This window comes from Corvus cornix, chromosome 15 (genome assembly GCF_000738735.6).
Source record: "Corvus cornix cornix isolate S_Up_H32 chromosome 15, ASM73873v5, whole genome shotgun sequence".
Classification (NCBI taxonomy): Eukaryota; Metazoa; Chordata; class Aves; order Passeriformes; family Corvidae; genus Corvus; species Corvus cornix.
Genome location: NC_046345.1, coordinates 9,375,123 through 9,397,733, shown reverse-complemented (window position 1 = coordinate 9,397,733; position 22,611 = coordinate 9,375,123). Strand labels below are relative to the sequence as shown.

The 22,611-nt window shown below is 46.4% G+C and overlaps 1 protein-coding gene across 7 annotated transcripts in view; it reads left to right on the top strand.

Moving 5' to 3' along the window:
* Positions 1–22,611, top strand: part of GGT1 (gamma-glutamyltransferase 1) — a 30,240-nt gene that overhangs the window by 5,997 nt on the left and 1,632 nt on the right. For 3 of the 7 annotated variants that reach the window (XM_010398126.3, XM_010398128.4, XM_039561037.1), the window contains 11 exons: positions 13,535–13,702; positions 14,348–14,475; positions 14,705–14,794; positions 15,774–15,966; positions 17,107–17,264; positions 18,127–18,276; positions 18,776–18,912; positions 19,701–19,888; positions 20,695–20,822; positions 21,117–21,229; positions 22,252–22,365. In XM_010398126.3, coding sequence (XP_010396428.1) covers positions 13,539–13,702; positions 14,348–14,475; positions 14,705–14,794; positions 15,774–15,966; positions 17,107–17,264; positions 18,127–18,276; positions 18,776–18,912; positions 19,701–19,888; positions 20,695–20,822; positions 21,117–21,229; positions 22,252–22,365 — 1,563 coding nt within the window. In that variant the 5' untranslated portion in view covers positions 13,535–13,538. Of the gene's footprint in view, positions 1–61; positions 94–2,357; positions 2,463–8,825; positions 9,107–9,932; positions 12,752–13,534; positions 13,703–14,347; positions 14,476–14,704; positions 14,795–15,773; positions 15,967–17,106; positions 17,265–18,126; positions 18,277–18,775; positions 18,913–19,700; positions 19,889–20,694; positions 20,823–21,116; positions 21,230–22,251; positions 22,366–22,611 lie in introns of those variants that run through there. The other 4 variants (XM_019285237.3, XM_019285239.3, XM_019285240.2 and 1 more) reach the window with 4 other exon arrangements.

Below are 22,611 nucleotides of genomic sequence, written 5' to 3'. Positions count from 1 at the left end.
CCTTCACGTTTTATTAATTTTCTGTTTGCAGTGGGGGAGAGACCAAAGCCGTGAGGAACACTGAACACAACATCCCATGAAGCTCCAGGCAAGGTGCTGTAGATGTGTCAGCCTCTGCACTTGTTGCTTCCAGCTGCCTCTGGGTTTACTGTATATATCAGGCATGTGACAGGGAAGAAAGGTGATGTCTAGGAATATGGTTAAGGAATATGGGGGGAAGATTGCTTATTCTAGCCCAGGCACTGACCTGAAGCTCTGGGCAAGATTGTCTCTGTTGTCCTGTCTCTGAAGTGGGGATATGAATGCTTTCCTCATGTGGGCCTGTAAGGCTCCCTGGCCCTCATAGTAGCTTTAAAATGCTGTTAAATAGTGAATTTTTTTGTGGTGATGATAATAAGAATTTGGCAATCTGGACAGGTTATGGAGTTTGGAGATCTTCCTGGAGGTGCAGCAAGTACTGGAGGCTCATTATTTGGCAGGCAGCTTTACACAGTCTCCCCTGTGTCTATCTCTTACCATGAGTGTTGGTGGAGAAATAGGGGAAGGGACCTATTATGACTCTGTTCTTCCTCTTTGTGCTTACAGTTTGGTTGGAGTTTACTTTGTCACCCACCCAGAGTGTTTAGGTTGTCTCCAAACAAACTAAACCTGTCTGTCAACCTGTCTCCTGTAAAAAACATGCTGCACCTTGAGCAAGTGAGGAGCTTTCCTTGGGATGGATGGGCCCTGCTGCAGTTGTGGTTGTACTGAAAAATACCTGTTGGGTGCACATTCTTGTTTGGATAAGGATAACAGAACAACGCAGTGTTAATTGTTTCTGTTTCATTTCCAATGGCTCCAAAGCCAGGGCCCCTCCAAAACAACAGAACAAGAAGGATTCTGTAATTTGCAGGAGAGTGCAAATACAGTAGAGCAAATCTTACATCTATAAGAGAAAGCTAGTTTGTCTTGGATCTGAAAAAAATCTCTTAGGCAGCATTCCTGGCAGTTAAAAGGGGTTCTCAGTCATCTATCTGCTTTCAAGTCCCTTGACACTATCAAAGCAGACCCATTACTCAGGATCAGTGAGACTCAGACTGTGATGTGCAAAGGAATGCTCCTTACAGTGTTGTAAATAGCTCCTTTACTTGAGATGTCACAGTGTTGTGTAGACAGGGGACATCTCTGGCTAAAAAAATAACCTGTGAAGGGGTAAAGGCACTGTTGTTCTCCAGTTCAGTTCACTGTGCATTGCAGAAGCAGCCCTTCTTGCAAGAGTCATTCCCACATCTCCCTTCCCCACCCAAATCTAAGAATTACCCATGGAGGTTCCTGTCAGTATGAGATTTTGGTTCTCTGAGCTGGTGGTATTTATTTGGCTGCTGTTGCGTGATCCTGTGGATCTTGGTGCCATTCCTGGTAGATGACAGTAACTCCATGAATTCCACTTTTTGAAAGCCTGGACTGGCCCCTGCCTTTTCCAATTGCCTCATCTGAGAGCACACAGGAACCTTTTGTTAGACCTGGAATCTCCCTTTATACAGCAATCACAGAGCTACCCGACTGATTGTTTATAACCTTTGAATTAGGCAAACCTTGTCTCAATGCCTGATGTGGCTTCTCATGGTCAAACAAGCCCTTCAGTGAGCGATCAACAAAACTGAAATGAAGGAAGTCAAAAATTAATTATTTTCCCTTTGGACAGCAGTGGTACATCCTTGGGAGATTTCCTCTCCATTCAGAGAGTTCAAAATTTCCTCTGATGGAGAAGGGCAGGATGTGCCTCTCAAGAGCTTCCCAGGTCAGTGTCCAAGACACCACCTTTTATGGGATGCACATTCCTTCACTACAGAGCTCTCAGCCCCTACAGCCATGGAGCTGGGCAGTGCTCCAGCATCAGCCAACTTGGAAGAGTGCAGGAATGGGATTTTCTCTGTCAGGATGGGTATGGGGTCCCAGTGCTCTAATGCAGAGAGTGTCTTCCCTGTCAGGACTTGTGCCAGGGGAAACCAGCAACTTGGCAGAGAATTGTTTGATGCATGAAGAAAAGAAACAACTCCGTCAGTACAGATTCACTCCTGGGACTACCTAACATCAAAGTATTGCCTCCGCTCAAGCCTGATCTTTCCTTGCTCCCCACCCTCTACACAGTTCCCTTTACCGTGAGAAAGTACGGCATGGAAAGTGCTGGACCACTCTGTTCTCATCTTGCCCTGTGAGCCAGCAATTCTTCAGGGACAGGGAGGGGGAAGGGTGGCATGCCTTTACTGCTCAAAGATAGGGCTTCATTACATCACCCTCCCCTTCTGACCACTCCCATATATGAAGCCTTGCTGCCACTCAGCTCTGTGTGACTGGTCTTGTTTTTGGAGTCCCTGCTTCTGGGAGCTCTTGAGGAGTGAGAGAACCAGGCAGAAGTGCCTTCTTTTGGTGTCACTGGCTGAAGGTGAACTGCATCCAGGGAGAACAAAGCTTTTAAAGTAGTGAGTAAACAGTGTGGTTTTATCTTATTGTCTCCATATTTTGATTGGATTGGGGTGTGAAATAGAGGAGTTGTTTCCCTTTATTGCGTACCTTTCCCGCTCATTAATCCTACTTTATTAAAGGGTACCTTTGTTTCACAAGCCTTCAGGCTCAGGTTTGAAGAGCAAGTGTTTCTCTCTTGCAAGGATTGACAGGACTTGATCTACTGTGTTGACTTTAGATTGCCTCAGTTAGCGAAGGCAGCAGGGTCTCTGTCCAGGACACCCGGACTGTCACCCTTTAGGGGAGCTGCTGTGGCTTGATAGGGTCAGGAGTACATGGACTGATGGCTTCAAGAAGGATTGGGGTTTCTGACAGGCCAAGATCAGAGCCAGGAGCTGGAAGTCTAGTGACCTGGGATCTCAATCCCATCACTGGGGAAGACATTTCATCTCTGCATGGCCTATCCAACCCTTTGAAGGTACTATCTACCACCCAAGCTGATGTTGGTCTCCTCTCCTTTTTTGGGTTGAAAGGGTCTATGGAAAGCTTGGTGCAGGGTCATCGGCCTGAGTCAATTTGACCCTGGTAGTGCAAGTGACAGGTCTTGCTGATAAGAGAAGTGCTGTTTTAGCAACCTGACACAGGAAAGGCTCCCAAAACAACCAGAGAGATCAGAGCTACACAAACATGGGAAGGCAGATTTCATGGGGTCCTAAAGATGAGAAATTCTTACTTCAGTCAATGTCCCTCTGGCAAGTGGTGTTCTTCAGAGAAATCGAGGTCTAAGAAGTGGGCTGAAATCCATAGATCTTGGATATCTCTTCTTTCCATGTCATTCTGGGCTTCTAAGTGGTAACCTGAAAAATGTAAGCTCTGTCAGTGTGGGAGGTCAAGCACTGGCAGGTTTCTTACCTGGTACCTAGGGGAAAGGCTGGGAGGCAGGTGCAGAACCAGAAAAGCTGCAGGGACAATGGGATGATGCTGAGGGTGTGAACCAGAAGCAGAGAGGAAGGGCAATGCTGTGGGAGAGAACAGAGCTCCTGATGCAGAGCAGGCAGAGCACTCAGCAGAGCACAGGTCAGGGGATCACTCATGTATGTGGAAACTGGCCTGTGAAGGAGAAAGAAATGTTCTGAAATAAATTAAGCAGTCCACATTTAATTCTTTGTAAAAAAAATTCTGTTGCAAAGAACTATCAAGGGCAACTGTATTTGTGTGAAAATGAGCAGATTCTACCCAGGAAAATGAGTATTTAGACACACAAAGGACCAGAACAGTATGTGGGAGACCCTGTGCTCATTATATACAAATAGAACAGAAAGAATGCCCTCTTCTCTGTGTGTTTGGAAAAAAAAGACCTGCTCCTGCTCTTGGCTGGATCCCCTCTAACATGTCAGAGGTGGGCTCTCCAGGACCACAGCTTTTCTCTGAAGGTCCCAGTCCTGGGCTGCATTTCCTGAGCCAGGTGTCCACAGCAAACAGGAGTGAGATCAGGAGAGGCAAAGCTATTCAAACCAGCTCTGCAGTAATTAAGGTACTCATCTACCTGTAAAGTCTTGATTTAGCAAAAGAAGGTGAACTTAAGCAGGTAGCTACTAATTTTTTTCAGTTGGAAACAGCTCTTTTCCAACTTCAGCTGAAGTCTGTGAAACCTCTTCAGTGAATGCAGTCTTGAGTTCATTTATTATAATTGGAATCCAGGGTTTTTGGTGTCCTCACCCACTCATTCAGATGCTCTAGTCTATAAAATACGTAGTTATCTGCTATGGCAGGTATAACATTACATAAACCTTACATAAACCCTTCTGCAGAGCACCAAGAAAGTCCAAACTTCATCTGTGATCTGAGAGCTTCAATGTGCATGTGAAGGACAGGTCCAAGTGCAGCGGTCATGCGAGACTGGGGAAAACCTCTAGCCTTGAGAGAGAGGGCATAGTTCATTTTTTGCCCTTCTGTTTCCCCTTTCTCTGTTCTTTCACCTTTTTTGTCCTCCTATCTTCATTCATTTATTTTGTCCTCCTTCATTCCCACTTTCTCCGTTTTTCCCTTCATCAGTTTAGGTTTTCTTCTTTCCCATGTAATTCCCTCTTCTTTCCCCTGTCTCCAGTAGCCCTGTCCCCTTTTATTCGGGGGTAGTGAGTTTGAGGGGAAGCTGTGTGGGACTGTGCTGCTGAGCTCACTGCTGGCTGCTGGGGAAAAGGCAGTTATGTCAGCTGCAAGAACATAGTCCCTTTGGTGGCCTGGCAGAAAGGCTTTTCAAAGATTAAAGGGCTTTATAAAACTGGTAGATAAATGGTACAGATTGATGTAGATTTTGGAAACCGCAGAGCTTGACATAAAATTAATGAGTAAGACTGAGTTGAGGTAGCAGAGAGATAAAATTGAGGAAAAATGATAAAAGAAGGCAGAACTTGGACAGAGGACAGCCACCCTTTTCTGCAAGGGAGGAGCAGAAAGGTTTCTTCTTCAACAGCAACCAACAACCTGCAAGCACTGAGGAGCCTCGGTAGCTCACACAGCCCTGTCCCAGCAATGCTGCTGCAGCTGCCTCTGCGGTTAGAAGGGTATAATCAGAACTGGTTAACCAGTGTGGCTGGCAAGAAAGGGTTAACAAACGTCCCTGTTTACCAGTTATCTTCCATTTGCTTACCTTTGTCCCAGGGAAAAGTGTGCACCTGTGAGTGATTATGGGAAAACAGATACATAAAATGAAAGCATGTGAGTTTAGTGGGTTGCTCCATTTGAGCAGGTGAGTTACAGTGAAAGCAACTCTCACTGGAGGGAAGGAGGTGCTTTGGCTGTGGACAAACATCTGCTTGTTTATTTTCAGCTCTGAAAGTCAACTTTTGTGTCCCTGCTCCTAGTCAACTTGACCTCTTGCACACCAGACATCTTTTCCAGTTCTTAAAGTACCTTTTCTCTAAGAGTCTCCCCTAGTGACTTTTCCAGGGTTTTTTCAGCAGTGATCTCTTTTTTGAATCAGTGTTTCTTAGGTCGTGTTTAGCTTAAATTAGAATTGTCTGCTACCTGTACAGCTGGTACTTAGCTTCCACTGGTTGCCCTCATCATGGAAGAGTAGAGCAAGGGGTCAAAAAGGGAACTATTGTTTAGCAGGAAGAAGCCTCACATGGTTATTAACATGTCTGTGTTAGGGGGCACTCAAGATACTATTTTTGATGTTCAGGTAGTATTGGATTGCAACATTGCTCTGTTAGAGGGGAAAGACTTCCTCATGGGAAAAATAATTAGCCTGCAACAAGAGGTAAATCTACCTAAGCTACAGAATCTTGTAAGAGTGTCTATTCCAATAATGCATTGGGATGTTAAAACATTGGGAAATTGAGGCGTTGGGTTGCTTGTTCTGCTATAAAAAGTAGGAGTCTGAACAGTAGATGTGGTCTGTGCTCTGTGAGTCATTGCTGGTGTTGCTTCATGAAATTCCTACAGAAAAAATCAACAAGGGTGGGGGGAAGAAACAAAAATAAAAACTCCCCAGAAGTGTCTTGGGTTGCCTGATGCTTTTCAGTATTTGCAAGTTCTGTGACAAGAGGTGTGAAGGCATTTCTTCATATGCTGAAAGATGCACTCCTGTGTTGCTCAAGTTTCAATGTAATAGTGTGTGCTAATTTTTGGGGAATGTTAAAGATTACCATGTCATGAACATCACAAATGGAAGGAGGTGGCAAGTCCTTCAGGAAGTTCTTTTTTCTTTATTTGCAATGGGTTGAGAAGAGCAAGTCAACAATGCACCTGCATTAAATATGGCATTACTGTTTGAGGTGTGGCTTTGCAGCTTGAAACGTGTAAGGCTGAGTTATAACAGGGCTCTCCATTATATTAGTGCCTAGACAGAGATACTTGATAGTTGCCAAATATTCTGTACAGCTGAAATAAGGTAGCTGTGCACAGCACAACCTGTACACAGCAAAGTGTTCACCCTTTGGACCTGAGGGCACTGACTTCAGGTTTTGTAACTTTCTCTGACCCCATCTTCAACTCTACTTGTGCATAAGTGAAAGAGTAACTTGCTGAGGAGCATCCAACTTGTTCCGGCTCTGCGCTGATGTGAATATGCCACAGATGAGGCTGCATTGTCCTTGAAGAAGGACAGAATTTGCTTAGTTTTGGTGGCTCACTGATATAAACCCTGCCTTTCAGCACTGAAGGTGAAGTACTACAGTGGGATAAATATGATTTAGGACTGGGCTTTCTTACAGCCTTTCCGTGTCATCTTGCACCCTCTGAGACAAATGTGACAGGAAGGCTCTCTTCTGACCTAGACCCACTTCAGGGACATAGCAACTTTAGAACTATGAAAATATTAAGCATAAATCCTGGTACCATCACAGCTACAGGGTCAGTAAATTAAGAAAAGGGTTCTGCTCAGTAGACTGCATCTTAAATTCCCTTGTTAATATCAAAGGTGTGACAGACTGAAAGTGCAGGTCGATTTGTTTGGGGCAGAGACCAGACACGTTTCCACACTGTCTGCTTTTTCAGAGGATAGTTGTGTGCTCCTGTCACAATTTTTTCTGTGGAGCATCAATAAATTAGACACAGTGAGAGGGGTGTGTGTTAACAGCTGAATGTGGCCTGCAGTCTGAATATGTGCTTCAGACTGGCTGGTAGGAACAGCAGATATATCAAATCCTTCTGAGCCTGCAGAATATTTTCTGTGCCAGTATCTATTTTCCAGAAAGCTTCCATTTTTTGCTCAAGACCTCTTGGACAATAGCAATATAACTGAAGGGGCCTGTGCTTTTCATGCAATGTCTTGAAAGGGGTATTTGAAAGTCATCTTTGAAAGATGGGCATAGGCTATATTCCTTCCCAATATCTCAGGGCTGAAATGCTCATCTTTTATAGTACTAATTTTTCCACATGTAAATGTTAAACAGAACTCCATTTTGTGGCTATTATAGAAAAGAAGATGTATTTTTAGGCAGAGAAAATATCACCCTAAAGCTTTTAATCTTGGAACTAGGCCAAATTTTGTTAATGAGTCAGTGTAGTACAGCTACTATCCTTCTGCATCAAGTGGAGATCTGGTGTAGCAAAGGTTGGTGTGGGGCAGAGGGACTGGGCTGGTTTGGAGTTGAGACATTAACCTCTTGATTGATCCCTGTAAGTCCAAAGATAGCATCTAATGGTGCTGACTGGGATCCAGGCAGCCTTTGCTTCATCCTGTGTTTCATCCTATAAAGTGCCTTCTGGCTAAAAGTCAGGCTTAAAACATGTGGGCTTGGATCCTCACTGTGCCCAAGTTTCAGGCAGGCTGTGGTTTGCTTGTGCTACATTCTGGATGGGCATTCAGCATTTCTGGATGGACATTGAGCCTGTTTTCAAAGGAGGGTCTGGGGTTTCTAGCAAGCCATGGACAGAAACAATGGCCCAGATTTTAGTGGCTGAGTCTGTAGAGTCTGAGGACAGTTTGTACAGCTCCTTACCTTCAGTCTGGGTTCTGCTGGCTTTTGTGCTACACTCTTCAACAGCCGGTGAGCTCCAACCTTTGACCTGCAACTGTGTTTCCAGACTTGGCCCAGGGACACATGTAGGATTGTTGCTTAAAATCCTCAGTGAGGTTTGGTGATGGAGGGTGTGTTTCTTCATCCCTGCCTTCCTGCTCTGCCATCCTTCCTGCCAGAGGGTGCTGCTGTGGGAGCAGGCATGGCAGAACAGGCATTACATCTTCTCATTGCAGCTGGAGGATTAATCTGATCTGAACCTGATGCCAGTTCAGGGTGGTGTGGCTGTGATTGCTGAAGGGCAGGTGTGTGAGCTGATCAGGTGCTCTTGCACTGCTGGCAGCTGCCCACACTTAGCAGACAGGTTATTCCCACCAAGTGTAATCACAGCTGAATCTGGCAGTCCGGGTTTAAGCTGAAGGAACAGACACAAAATCCAGTCTCTCTGTGAACACGGGGGTTTAGGCAAGAGTGGTGTGAGGGTACTTGACCATGTGGAGACACCATGTACTTAGAATCACAGGACAATTTAGGTTGGAAAAGACCTTTAAGATCATCGAGTCCAACCATTAAGCCAGCACTGCCAAATCACCACTAAACCATGTCCCCAAGTGCCATATCTACGTGTCTTTTAAGTCCCTCCAGAGGTGGTTACTCCACAACTTTCTGGAGTAGCCCATTCCAATGCCTAACCACCATTTCAGTGAAGAAATTTTTGCTAACATCCAATCTAAATCTTTCCTGGTGCAGCTTGAGTCCATTGTATTTGCTGAGTTGCTTAATCAGAGCTTCAGAGCTAGCAACAAGGTGAGGAAAAACATTTGTACCACATAGTAACCAAATCCAGGAACACAGAATGATTCTGCTCTTGATAAACAATCTTCGTGGATCCTGAAATATGCATTTTAAGAGGTGTGGGTTCTTGACTCTTCACCTAGTCAATGATTACTTCTGCATTCCTCTGATACTGTGAATTCAAACATAATGAGTTTCATCTCTGTGAGCAGTACAAATACCAAATAGTACACTACGAGTTTTGGAGAGCTTTTAAGGGAAGATAAGTGGTTACTGCTACTGCTACAAGGATGTTCTGCCCCTAGAAAAGGGTTCACTTCCTGAGAAAGGACATTCAGAGGCGATCAGTACACACAGATCTGTGCAAAAGGACAGGACCAACTTGCAAATATTCTGGAGAGGTAAGGGGGAAATAGGAATTACCTTCATTGAGCCATTCCCCTCAGCCTGAAAGTGCTGTGTGGGATTTCTTATTCAACAGAATGTGTGAAAATGTGACTTTTTTAGTAAGCAGATGAAAGCTTGCCAAAAGAGAATGATAGGACCTGACTAACCAGTCTGAATAAGCTCAGGTCTAATAAACAACTTCTAGTTTAATGGCAAAAGAGCACCTGAAAACATCTTTTGCAACTGTTAGGAGAACTGAGCTATTTTGATGAAGCATTTTGACTTTAAATTGGGAGTGGCCATAACAATAATGTTTTAAATGGGTTTATAAAACTTTGATAACTCACGTTTTTGAGATTGAGTTTGCCAGCTGTGGATTTCTGGGAGGTCCTCAACTAGGAAGCACTGTGAAAACCATGTGAAATGGGGAATTTTGTATTTATTCCACCTTTCTGCCTTTTTTTTCCACTTCATAGTTTATGCTGAAGTGTCTTAAAATAAAAATGTTGGATTTGATGCTAAAATTTTTGCAGGAGGACATGAAGGATTTTTGAGGAAAAAGTTGCTTCAAGAGGAAATTACTGTTTCTTCCTCAATGAACTCAGTTTGATCTGCATTGGGCAGAATACTACATGCCATTAGGCTTCAGAAAAGCCTGTGCCTGTGGAGGAGTCACAAACTGTGCTCACAACAGCTCTGTTTGAGTCACAAGAGCTCTCCTTGAGCAGCACCTGAGACCCGGTTGAGCAGCCCCTTCATTCATGGACTTAGCGCTCAGCTCTTTTCAGGGTCGATTATCTCAGCGATAAGTAGGGACCACTGATCCCCACTGAGGCCTTTCTCCTGCAAACTGATGTGTATCTACACGAGTCTGCAATGCTGGGATTAACAAAGAGGGGGGTGCTGGCTGCTGGACAGGGACCAGCACAGAGGCACCATCTGTGAGGAAGGCTTTTGACTGAGTTGAATGGAGTTGCTGGGTTTCTCTAGGGACTGCTTTGTCCTCCTGCTTCAGGTGGGAGCAGTGCCTAGGTCTGAATTTGGAAGCCTCTTTGAGCTTCTTCATGGCTTTGCTGAACCGCTGCTTTAGTTCCCTTATCACTGGTGGAGTTGAAGACTGTGTAAGGCTTCAATTAAAATATCTCGTGATGGAACTTCATTGTTTGTCACATAATGTGAGAGCATCGCCTGTGTCCTGTGACGAGAGTCGAGATGTCCAAACTATCCTTGCGTATCTTGTGCTGCCTGGGGAAAGTAATGTGGGTGGATATCTCAAAGCTAATGGTCCAGTAGTGGCTACTGCAACTGGGAGTACTCTCAGGAGCAGGTGCTGAGGTATGAAGCTGTTGCAAGATGGGTTTAAAGCAGAAACCTGTTGGGTTAAAGTTTTGTGTGTCGTCAGTGGATGCTTCATTTACTACTTCATTTGGGAACAAAGCAGTGCCTGACCATGCCTGAAGTCCTTTGTCATCCTCTGGTATCCCACTGTTCTCTCCCCACTGATTTCTGGCTGGTACATCTCCTCCTTCTCCTCTTCCAACTCTCCCAGCACTTTCCCTGGCCATGGCAGATTCCTCCTCTCTACAGAATGCCCCAGCCCTCTTGGCAGAGACTTGACACTAACTAGCAACCCCCTGTTGTACTGAGGTTCTTTTAATTAAAACCCAGTGTCACGTTTAAATAAGGTTGTGCATGTTGTGACACATCTGAATACAGCTCAATGGGGCTGCTTGTACAAGCATAACTCTGCTACTTGCTGGTCCTCCCCCTCTCCTGATGTAAATTAAGGCAATCAGGCTACTTTTTAAATTCCATGGCTAAGACTGGCTGTTGGACCTTTGTAACAGTGAGAAATAATTGTATTGCTTTTAATTGCTTTACAGCTCCTCTCTCCTGGAGACCTATTGCTGCTGCCAAAGCACTCTGTGACTGAAGCCAAGCTTCCAAACAGCTGGATTTGGCAGAGATGTGGAGGTTAAAGCCAGCCTAAGCAGACAATAGCTGGGGAGCCTGTTCAGGTGGTGGCCTGCAGCTGCTGCTCCACTCCCAATAATAAATCATAATGGGGACTCAAGTCAAAGCCAAGGTTCAAACAGACCATTGGTCCAAAAACTCAGCTGTTTCTGCAGAGTGCCTGCCCATGGCACAAAGAGTATGCAGAGGTGGGTTAGACAGTGGATATCTGCAGGCTCCTGGTCCATCTCCTGATTTCTGTACATCAAACCAAATGCACATTTGGCCCTGCCGTGCTACAATTGGGAAGGCAGTGAGGGCTGTGCTTCCCTCTAGGGTCAGGCCTGAGATGAGCTAAGGAGTTTATGGGAGTTGAGCTGGCAGCAAAGGTGGAGAGGATTATTGTCAGCTGGGTTTGCTCTCTCTATTGCTGAAGAAGAGAAAGCTGCAGGGTCTTGAACTCATACATCTGCTGCTTTCTGATCAGGATCAGTCTGACAGATTGCACAGATACACCTTCATTAAGGTCATTCACTTGGCAGTGCCCAGCAGTCAGTATCTCTGCATGACAGCCTGTGTGTGTTCCTGCTCAGTGGTGCATGTCTTATCCTCATGCCTGGCAGGCCAGGAGCTGTGCCTGAGTCATATGAAGTTGGTTGGAGGGCCCTTTCCAAGGTCTGTGTACTCACCAGGCAGCAGGACACAGCATGGAGCTCTTGTGAGTCTAGGGGATGCTCACAGATGTGATCCCATTCCAGAGAGGAGGTGAAAGGTGAGAGCAGAGGTAGTACCTGAAATTTCCCCTTCTCTCCTGCTGTTAGAGTAACTTGCCTGATGAGGCTCTGCAGGAGCCCAGCAGTGAGAGACCCAGCTGTGGAAAAGAGCTGCAGAGTCCCAGCCAGAAGCCCACGGGTTAACACAGCACTGCGGGGCTTGAGTCAGCCCAGGCTCAAAGGACAGCCCAGCACAGAGCAGCCTTCAGACCAAACAAAGTACCTTCTGCCGAGCTGGGGCACAGATAAAAGATCCCATGGCATTTCTTGTGAAGCCTGGAGGAGACTGCCAGTGCTGAAGCTGAAATCTCTCTGCCAACAAACAAAACTGTCTTTAAACTCTGAGGCTGTGTGTGAGCTATTGTCGGGGACATAATGGCTTCTCTGTTTCCCTGCACAGTCATTGCTCTGCAAACACACCACTGGTCTCTTTTAAAGGTAGTTGAGTGTAAATTAAGTTCTCGAACCTGGAAAGAATTTTCATCCATTTACTACCCTTGGCTGACATTTGTTTAGAGAGCAGCACATACAGTAGATTTACACTCTGGTTTGAGCTGCTTTACCTGGATCAAGATGGGCATCTCTAGTGCTCAGACTGAAACTCACAGATACAGGGCTTGGATAGCAAATGTGTATCTCCTGGTTTAAGCTGGGAGGTGAGGCTGGGGGGGCCCTGCTTGCTAATCACCCCGCTCTGAGAAAAGTTTTGGTTTGGCTGGCCTGGCCTGTTTCCTCTAGTTAGCTCAGTGCTGGCACACTCACTGCTGCCTAATCCTGTGTGCGTGGCTGCTGCAAGGCACTGAGTGCTGCTCTGGCTGTTGGAGTTCACTCTGCCTTGGGCAGCTGGGCATACACAGTGGGATAGGTGCATCCATTCTTCACCACAATTCCATGGACTGGCTTTTCTCTGAGGATGGCAGATGCTTCAGTAAGGTAAAGGGCATCTTGGCTGTTGTGTTGAAGTTGTGGTAAAAACCCAAAGCTGCAGTACAAAGGGGGAAGGTGGTCTCTGAAGCAATATGATTAATTTTGGTCTATTTTGCTGGAGCAGTCTTGTAATGGAAAAGAAAATGGGTCAAAGGGTATCTGTTCAAGCTGTATTTGCTGAACTGCCTGTCCCACCAAGGTGGCAGTGTCTCTCCATCCACTCAATAGCTCTCGACTCATCTCTGTTTGTACCTGGAAAGCTCCTTGGCATTCTGTGCTCACTCTCAGATGAGCCCTGTGCAGCCCCAGAGCAGCTGAGTGCAGGACTGGGACACATGGAGACCTGAGCACTGGCCATGGCTCTCTGGAAGTGCCTGGCTCATCAGGAAGGTGCTCTGGCCAAGGGCCCCAGGCAGGAGCAGGAACTGTGCTCATACTGGGTTGTGCCAAGCAGCTTTGTCCAAGGTTGCTTCCTAATGACTAAGATGTGTTTTGCACTGGTCCTTGGCAACCTTCCAGACAGACTCCTCCACAGACATGGCATTTAAAAGCAGATTATGTGAAGTTGAATTTTTAAAAAATTTTTGTTCTGAAGATGATGTCAGTCATGACTAACACCAGTTGTGTTCTGCTCCTTGAGTTTCCTTTCTCACCTATGCATCTGGAGGTTTTTCAGTATATGATGTTATCTGCCTGCTGCAAGGCAGGTTCTTACCTGAGTGATAGTTGCTGGTTTGAGGAGATGAAAGGGGGTGGCAGCAGGGCTGATAATCCTGTCTCTTGCCATAGGAAGATGAAGACGCGCTGTTTGGTGGTCGCAGTGGTGACCGTAGCCCTGCTGGGGCTCATCTTGTTCCTGGGACTCTTCTTCGGGCTGCGCTCAGGCTCGGGGGACGCACACACGTACAAGAGGGCGGCTGTGGCCACTGATGCAGGGCAGTGCTCCATCATTGGAAGGTACCCATTCATTGTGTCCTGACTCTCATTAGCTCTGACAGCTCTTGCATGAGACAGAACTGCTGCTTCCCCAATGTACAGGTGCAATCCTGACAGATGCCCAGCATGGATAATCAATACATAATCTCCCTGTAGAAAGAGGAGATCCTAATAAACCCCAGGCTTTTACCATGCTTGACCAGCTTTACTGCAGTTGCTTACAGACAACATAGCAGGTAAAGATTCCTTGGCTCCATGAGCAGTGAGAACAAGAGTTGTCTTTCTAGCTCCTTTAAAAAAACTTCTGTTGGGATATCCTCCAGTTCTAGTCTCAAGTGCTGCAGATTTAAGGCTCCTCAGAAAACTGTCATTTCTTATGACAGTGTAACGAATGTTTGTGGAATGTCTGTCCCCATGTATACTCTGTCACATCTTGGTGTTTTCAGCCTGATATGGATGTGTCTAATGAGGGCTGATCTGGTCTGCACACAGATCATTAGGGTCTGTTCTCTCTGGTGACAAAACTTCCTATTCCTGAGGAACACATAGACTGGGTGTGGACAAATGTGCCCCAGAGAATCTGTTGTAGTTGCTCTGACAAGCTGCATGCACTGCTCACAGGGAGCTGAGACACTGTCACACGTCACCTTCCCTTCTGCTGCACAGGGACATCCTCAAGCAAGGAGGATCAGCGGTGGATGCTGCGATTGCAGCCCTGCTTTGCGTAGGACTCATGAACGCTCACAGCATGGGCATTGGAGGGGGCCTCTTCTTTACCATCTACAGCAGCACAGGTAAGGGACAGGGCCATACATAGCTGGAACAGCTTGAGAACTTTATCTAAGGCAGGTGATTTATCCTACCTGAGAGAAGGTAAATGACTGATGCTCACAGCCTCTGGGGGAATGTCCTCAAAATAATTGCCAAGAAACTGGCTCATGTTGATCACAGTCCTTCAGCAGAGACCGTGCCTGTGTGCCGAGTCCAGAGCTAAACATCATCTTCCTTGCTCTGTCATTAAAGGAAAAGTGGAAATCATTAATGCAAGAGAGGTGGCTCCAAAAAGAGCAACAGAGGACATGTTTGGGAACAACACACAGCTCTCTCTGAAAGGTATGGCAAAGGCTGTTTCACTGCTTTGGGGGGACCACATAGCTCCAGCATTAGCTGCTACTGGCACATCTAAAATAAGAACATTTCTTATGGTTAGGTTCTTGCCTACCTGCAGGATTTCTCCCCTAGAAATATCCTCTGCTTTACACAATTCGCAAACTCTGGCCTGACAAAGAAGCTAAAACAATGCCCTTTAAATTAGTCAAGACCCCAGCATTTTCTGCTTTTCACTTCATGAAAATGCATGTGAATGCAAAGCACTGAGCATGACCTGTTCCATATGTGCCATCTTTCCTTTCCACCTCTTTGAATAAATCTTTGTGTGGATCACCTTGGGTTTTGTCAGTTCAGGTGTCCTCCCTAAATACTTGTTATGGTGTCTTCAACTAATGGCTTGGGGCCTCCAGAGAAGTTTCCTTTCAGGAAAGTATTTTCTAGTAAGAAATAGAAAGCATTACTAACTAGTTCTCCTCATGGTCACTCTTTTAAGCAAGAAGGAACAGCACCTTGGAGGGATTTTGAGCAGTGTGTTGAACTTTTGGGAGATGCCAATGAAAACAGGATTGAAGTAAACTGCTGCATCACTATGCAGTGTGGAATCAATCTGTTCCAGTTGTAGTTACAATGCTGCAACGAAGTTTTTGACTTAAGTATGTCACAGCCTGTGTCCTCTCACCATGATAGCTTCTGTGTTCCGAGCAGCTTTGCTCTGGTACAGAGCCTACTGAGGGGAAATGACCCTAAAACTGGAGTTACCAGCAAAAGGACAGAGGTGTTTCAGCAGTTCAGAATATGTAGGCACAAATGTCAGACCAAGTTACCCTGTTAATTCTGTTAATTCTCATAAGCTGAGCTGGTCACAGTACACACAAGCCCTGCCTACAACAGGGCTGGCAGAGATGCCTGCTCTACCTCCTGCTCCATCAACCACTTTCTTTTCTTGCTGTGGAAGACTTAACACATTCCTTTTCTGCTCCAGGAGGACTGTCCATTGCTGTTCCAGGAGAAATCCGTGGCTATGAGCTGGCTCACAAACGTCATGGCAAACTGGCATGGAAAGACCTGTTTCTGCCCAGTATCAAGCTGGCAAAAGAAGGATTCCCTGTTGGGAAAGGCCTTGCTGCAGCCATCAAATCAAAAGAGGAGGCAATCGAAAGCAATCCCTTGCTGTGGTAGGTAGAGCGGTTGCTGTTGTATGCAGAGAAATTTGGGGTGGCTGCATCCGATCTGCAAAGTCCCTGTGTTTGTGTAATGGAGAGTGTGCATCCCCTCCAGTAACCACACTCACTGTGCCTGCTGGTGTCACTGCAGACACCTAAAGGTGATAAATCATGGGGCCAGTTTTAGGAATGTTCAGTCCTGACCTTTTAAGGGAGATAGATTCTACTCCTAAAGTCCATTTGTCTGAGCAAAGGTGGAATTAGAGTACGTGCTGGGATCAATCTGCCACATGGCAATATATTTTCTGAATCTCCAGCTTTTCCTCATGCTGTAAGTGCACCAAGCTGATCTTACCTGCATTTGGAGCAATTTCAGTCTCCTTCAACATCTCACCTGCTGTCAAGCAGTGGGAATTTGAATCATCTCTTACTCTACAATCAGCCTTCCTCAAGCAATGCCTCTGACCATCCACTTCTGGCAAAGACTGAGCATGAAGTGTTTTAAATACTCCTCCACTTCTTACAGTCAAATCCTTAGTGTTTATGTCCAGCCCTGCTGGAGATCATGCTTAATTCTCTCTTTTCCTTAAACTCTCTGCCAGCTGCAGGTTCATTTCCAATCCAATTGGTAATGTACACCCTGGACTATCTCCTGTCCTTCCATCTGGCAGGTCCAGAGCAGCACATTCTTGATCCATTATTAGGGAGCTAGAGAGGAAGCCATCTACCTTAAAATGATCTAACACAGGGACTGAAACACTTCTCCCGGATTTACTGGAAGCTTTGAGCCTCATAGCATAATAGACTGTGCTCTGAACTGAACTGCTGAGTTCAAGGACTATGGCCCCTCCTGTGCATCTTGAGGCACTTGTTGGCCCCTCGGGTGGGCAGGGAGGGTGGCTGCCGTGGTGAAAATCCCTGCTGCAGGGTCCATTGAGCAAACTGAGCATGTGGCATCACAGGTCAGAAAACACTGTTCGCTTGTATGTCCCAGTGCAAGATATCAGGACCCCTGGGCCATGGTTCAGGCAGTTTCTCTTCTCTCCAAGAAGCATCTAGCATGACCACTCATACTGGTTCAGCTGCCACAGATACGCATAGTTTTGAACTTGTCTCTCAGACCTGATCTTCTCAATCTCCTTTCTCTGTTAGCGAAGTGTTCTGCAAAGGAGGGAAAATTCTGCAAGAGGGTGAAACCATCAAGATGCCCAAACTAGCCAAGACCTACGAGACTATAGCCAGAGAAGGAGCAGATGCCTTTTACACAGGAAGCCTGGCAAAGCAGATCATCGCTGACATCCGCAGTGTAGGTGAGAACCAGGACATCTGTCCCAAGCAGCAGGAGTGACCAGACTGCTCAGAGCCCAGGGAGGAGCTGGTGACCTGCAGAAGCCTTGGGAGGGGCCAACCCTGAAATGCTGCCTCTGAGATTTGTGGCCACAGGACACCCAAAAGAAGCACTTTAATGGATGTGTTTGAAACTCAGTCAGAAATGGAGAGTATTAACTGTGCATTTCTGTACCACAGAGCCTCCCAAGTCTGTGCAGCTCTGGCTGTAGCTGAGTAGATACAGGCTGTTCACAGAGCCTGAATCCAACGAGTTTCTACCTAAAACGTTACATACTTGGTGGTCCTGTGAACTCTGAGCTGTTTGATCTCTCGGTACCACTAGATGGTGGCAGTATCCTGTCCTCACCAGCCAGCACTGGTTAGCTTGGTGAACTTCGTGTGAGTCATTTACCGACTTTATTTGTGGTGGATAATTGCTTACTGTCTTCCCCCTTCAGATAAGAAAGGTGATGGAACACTCAAATTATTCTATCTCTGGGGTGCCACAAAGCATCTGCATCCAAAACTGCATCTTCCTCCTGTAAACAGGATTCCTAAGGACATTTTGTAGCCTGACACTGCTGGTGTCCTTTGAAAAATAGATGGATTGTCAGTTTTGGCTGCTGTAAATCAGCCCAACTTCATGCTTAGACTATCTGAGCCTCAGATGGATCTATCAAGGAATAAATCTCATGGGCACACATCTTTGCTTTCTTTACCTTGTTACTTTTTGGATTTATCTATGTTCACTCCAGTCCTTGCTGTGATTCATGATGATGGAATATGACCTCTTCCCACCAGAGATCACATAAACCCACATCTCTAGTTTCCTTCTCTTTCCAGGGGGAATTGTCACATTGGAAGACCTGCGGGACTACAATGCGACAGTGATCGAAGACCCCATACAGATCAAACTTGGGGAGTTCACCCTCTACACACCCAGTGCCCCCCTAAGTGGCCCAGTTCTGGCCCTCATTTTCAACATATTGAAAGGTGAGAGTGCCACAGAGCAGTGCCCCACAGACAGCAGGAGCTGGGAGAGCTCCAAAGACATCACCTTTTTTGGGGGAGCAAGGCCTCCCCTGATAGCTGTCCAGCAGGTGAGAAGTCTGAGAGCCCAGGAGAGATCAGAAATGCAGAAACATTCCTCTTCTGCTGTAAACTCAGGGATGTTGCCTTCCTACCTGAAATACAGGTGCAAGAGGAGAAATATTCTCCTGATAGGGGAACTTCCCTGATATTCATATGGGTGGAACCTAACATGTACTTGAGGCTTCTTTGGAAAACACCTCTGCAAGTACAAATTCTTCTGCTGATTCTCACAGTGTTCAAAACTACCAGAGCTCCTGTGTTCTCCATGTAGAGATTAGGACAGTCCAGTGACTTCATCTCTGTAGAGACTGGGCTTCAAGGTTATTCATGTGACACAGGTGCATTAGCAGTCCATTGACCCCATGCTTTGTGTTCACAGTTATTTGCCTTCTGTTGCCAGGATATAACTTCTCTGCTGCCAGCATCAAAACCATGGAGGAGAAAGGTCTGACCTACCACCGCATAGTGGAGGCCTTTCGCTTTGCCTATGCCAAGAGGACTTTGCTGGGAGACCCAAAATTTGTCAACATTACAGAGGTACCTGGAAAAAGCCTTTTCTTTCTGCAACACCAAAGTGCCTGTGCCACTTGGTATTGACAGGCACTGAAATAGCTGTGAGTCAAAAAGTCCTGTGTGGCTCATGGCTGAGCTGTGAGGGCTATAAATAGAGGCAACCTTCCTGCTGTAAGGAAAAGCAAACTCCTCAATTCACCAGGAGATCTGGAGTACATTTAGGTCTAACCCTGCCTGGTTTTATAGTGTTTGAAGCTTTATTCACTATATTCCCAGCATCCTTGTGGCTCTCTAACTAGAGTCCTGCCTGTAGTCAAATGGAGCAACAGATGGGAAGGGGTGAAGACAGAAACCCTGCTTTTCCCAGCTTTGCACTTTGTGCTTTTACTTCTGTGCCTGCAAAAGCAGCAGGCTCTGAGCCCAGCCCAGCTTGATGAACATAAATTTTTAACTTGGAGAGCTCTGGTCAGAGCTTGCCTTGGCCTTGTCCTCTCAATCTGATCCCATTCCTCTTGTCTCTGAAGCAAGTGTAGCCTCGCTTGCCTTACAGCAGTGTGGAGGCAGCTTTCCATAGCACTGCAATAATGGATGCTGATTAACTTCTACGCAAAGGGGAGACTGTAACAGCTGCTCCTGTGACAGCTTGAAATGCTCTTTTGGTCCAATGTCCATCATCCAAGAAGGAAAGCCCCTGGGGGAAAACTGTAGCCTCCCTGCTGGGATTTGCCACTGTGATCTGAAGTATTGGATATCAGCCTCATAACTACATGTCTCTTAATCTGCTGAGTAACTGCATTGGATTTTTCTGACAGGCAATCAGAAACATGACATCCGAGTTCTTTGCGGATGGTCTCCGGAGGAAAATCACAGACAACACCTCCCATCCAGTTGACTACTATGAGCCCGTGTATTACACTGGAGACAATGCCGGTACATCCCACATCTCCATTGTGGCTGATGATGGCAGTGCTGTGTCCGCCACCAGCACCATCAACCAATAGTATGAGCTCAGACATTCCTTCCCTGTAGGCCTTTGCCGTCTTCCTAGTGCTGGTTCTGGGGTTGGTATCAAACACGGCTGAGCTGTCACCTCTGGGGTGGGGTAGGGTCAGTAGTGCTGGGCTCCTCTGCTGAGCTTGCAGGTCAGTGCTCAACACTGAGGCCTCATTCTTGTATCAGAGGACAAGATGTGTCTTCTCTCATGTTGAATTCCACCACCAAAACAACATTCACTGTATCTGGATCTTCTCATAAGCAGAGCTATTGCTGCTGATTCTGATTTCCCAGGCTTTTGGAAGGAATTTGAACTAATACAACTGGCCTGGAAGCACAGTGTTTGGCTTTGAGTGCTGTCAGAAAGAGCTGTGTTCACACATATGGTCTGGAGCCAAGGTGTGAAGCTTATTTTTATCCATAGAAAATGTCTCCAGCTTGACACATTTAAGAAACCCCCAGTCATTCCCAAATGTGCCCACCTTTGAGCTATGCTGCCTCTGAATGGAGTGCAGACTGCCCCCTTGGAAGGGAAATTAGTTGTACTTAGGTGCTGTGCTGGTTTTCTCCATGGGGTCCTCTCAGGGGAGCTGGAGGAAGGGCTCTGGGCTGCCTTTCCTCTGTGTGTAGCTGTGTACTCATGGTATTAACCGCTTCCTTCCCCCCTAGGGGTGACAGAAAGTCCTTTACAATGGGAGGGAGTGGAGCGTTACTCCAATCAAATCCCAGGTTTCACATTGCAGTAAATTCAGCTGAAGCTCCTCCTAGATTTGCTGCGGTTTTGACCTGTCTTTGACAATTTGTTTTCTCCAGCTTTGGCTCTGATGTACGATCCACCGTGAGTGGAATCATATTTAATGATGAAATGGATGACTTCAGCTCACCTTACATAATCAATGGATTTGGGATCCCTCCCTCTCCAGCAAATTTCATCGCTCCAGGTAGCTGTAAACTACCTTCCTGACTCAGTCTTTTGGCTGTGTTTTACATGCTCACACTGCAGCATCTGTGCCATGGGACACAGGTCTGGGATCTGCAGAGGACAGGGGTGGGAGAGAGTCAAGAAAGAGATGAGTGCAGGGGATGGTGGGATCCCCAAGGACTGAACAGGACACATGAGCTGAGTCAGGAAGGTGGATACTGAGGCTCTGGGTTTAGACATGGAGAAAGAGCTGGAAGTTTGTGAGCTGCAGGTAGAAAACTGAGCCTCTGTGTTGCATCTGTGTCCCCAACAGGTAAACAGCCAATGTCCTCTATGTGCCCCTCCATTTTGGTGGATAAAATGAAAAAGGTGAGGATGGTGGTTGGTGCTTCTGGAGGAACAAAAATAACTACAGCAACAGCACTGGTACGTGACAGTGTGGGCAAATGGGGGACAACATGAGGCAAAATGGGAGAGGCAGCATTTGGGGGGATTCCTGCCTGCACCTGTGACAGGATCATGGCTGTGGCTCCCTGCTGGGGGCCAGGGGCTTGAAAAGGAGGTTCCTGCCTGGCATTCTGAGGGGCAGTCCTCCAACACCAACTCCTGCCAGGGCTACAAAAGGTCTGCTATTAAACTGCCTCCTTCAGTGACTCCATGTCTTTTTCTCTGGCACGTTGTTCTTACCATTGCAGAAGATTTGCTTTGACTTCTGTTCTCTGGATCTCCAGGAACCTATTTACCTAGTTTAGAGCCATTCCCATCCAACATCCCAAACTTTGGATGAAAGTCACACTGAGAAGCTAAACAAGAACTTAGCACAGGTACAGTGTCAGGCCTGACAGGCAGGGCCTCTGTGAGCTGCTGTGGCAGCTCAAACTAGCCCAAGAGTGACTGCAGCAGTGACTGTCCCCTGTGCCAGCCCACAGCAGCACCAGGCTGGATCTGGCTTTCTGGCTGAGGTAGAGGAGAAGTCTGTAAAAACTGCTACAAGCAGCTTCCTAAGCCCTGAACTCTGAGGGTGTTCTCATTTCCCAGCTGCTCCAGCCTGCAGTTCAAGCCTGTAGAGATGAGCCAGGCCTAAGTGAACTGTTTGTACAATAGCAGGAAGCTGTAGGTGTGTTTGTTGAGGTGACTGTTGTGTGCTTAGTTACAGTGGCATAAATCCAGCCAGCATAGCTTAAGGATCTGATCCTTTTGCTATGTTAATTTTAGTCACTCATGGTTTCTTTGTGTGGAATCCTCCTAAGCATATACAACCTGACTGGCTGCAATGTACCTGTGTTTTGCTTAGCCAAGAGAAAAACCACCGAAAGCCATGTAAACCAGAAATGGTGCCTTTTATGTGCTCTGGTGAACATCCTTGAGGCACCTCTACCTGTGTGGCTACAAGGGTCAGACTTCTTTGAAGACAAGTAATTAACATTAAGGCTTTTTGCATCTCACAGACGATCATGAATTCCATCTGGTTTGGTTATGATGTGAAGAAAGCAGTGGAAGAGCCCAGAATTCACGATCAGCTGTTTCCCAATATCACAGAGCTCGAGCAGCAAATAGAGGAGGTTGGTCTCACTAGAGCCATACATGAACTTGTATGGGCTGGGTTCCTAGTGCTGGGAAGGCAAGCACCAGGTTTGGCCAAATGGTCCTAGGTGAGCAGTAGTAAAGCTGATAGAGATCTAGTGCTGGGTCACAATAAGTGTTCAAAGTGTACCTTTAGTCTCAGTCACTCAGTCACTTCACACTCAGGTGTGAAGCCAGTGCATTGAAGAGTGACCCGTATCTGAAACTGAGCATCTGCTTGCAGT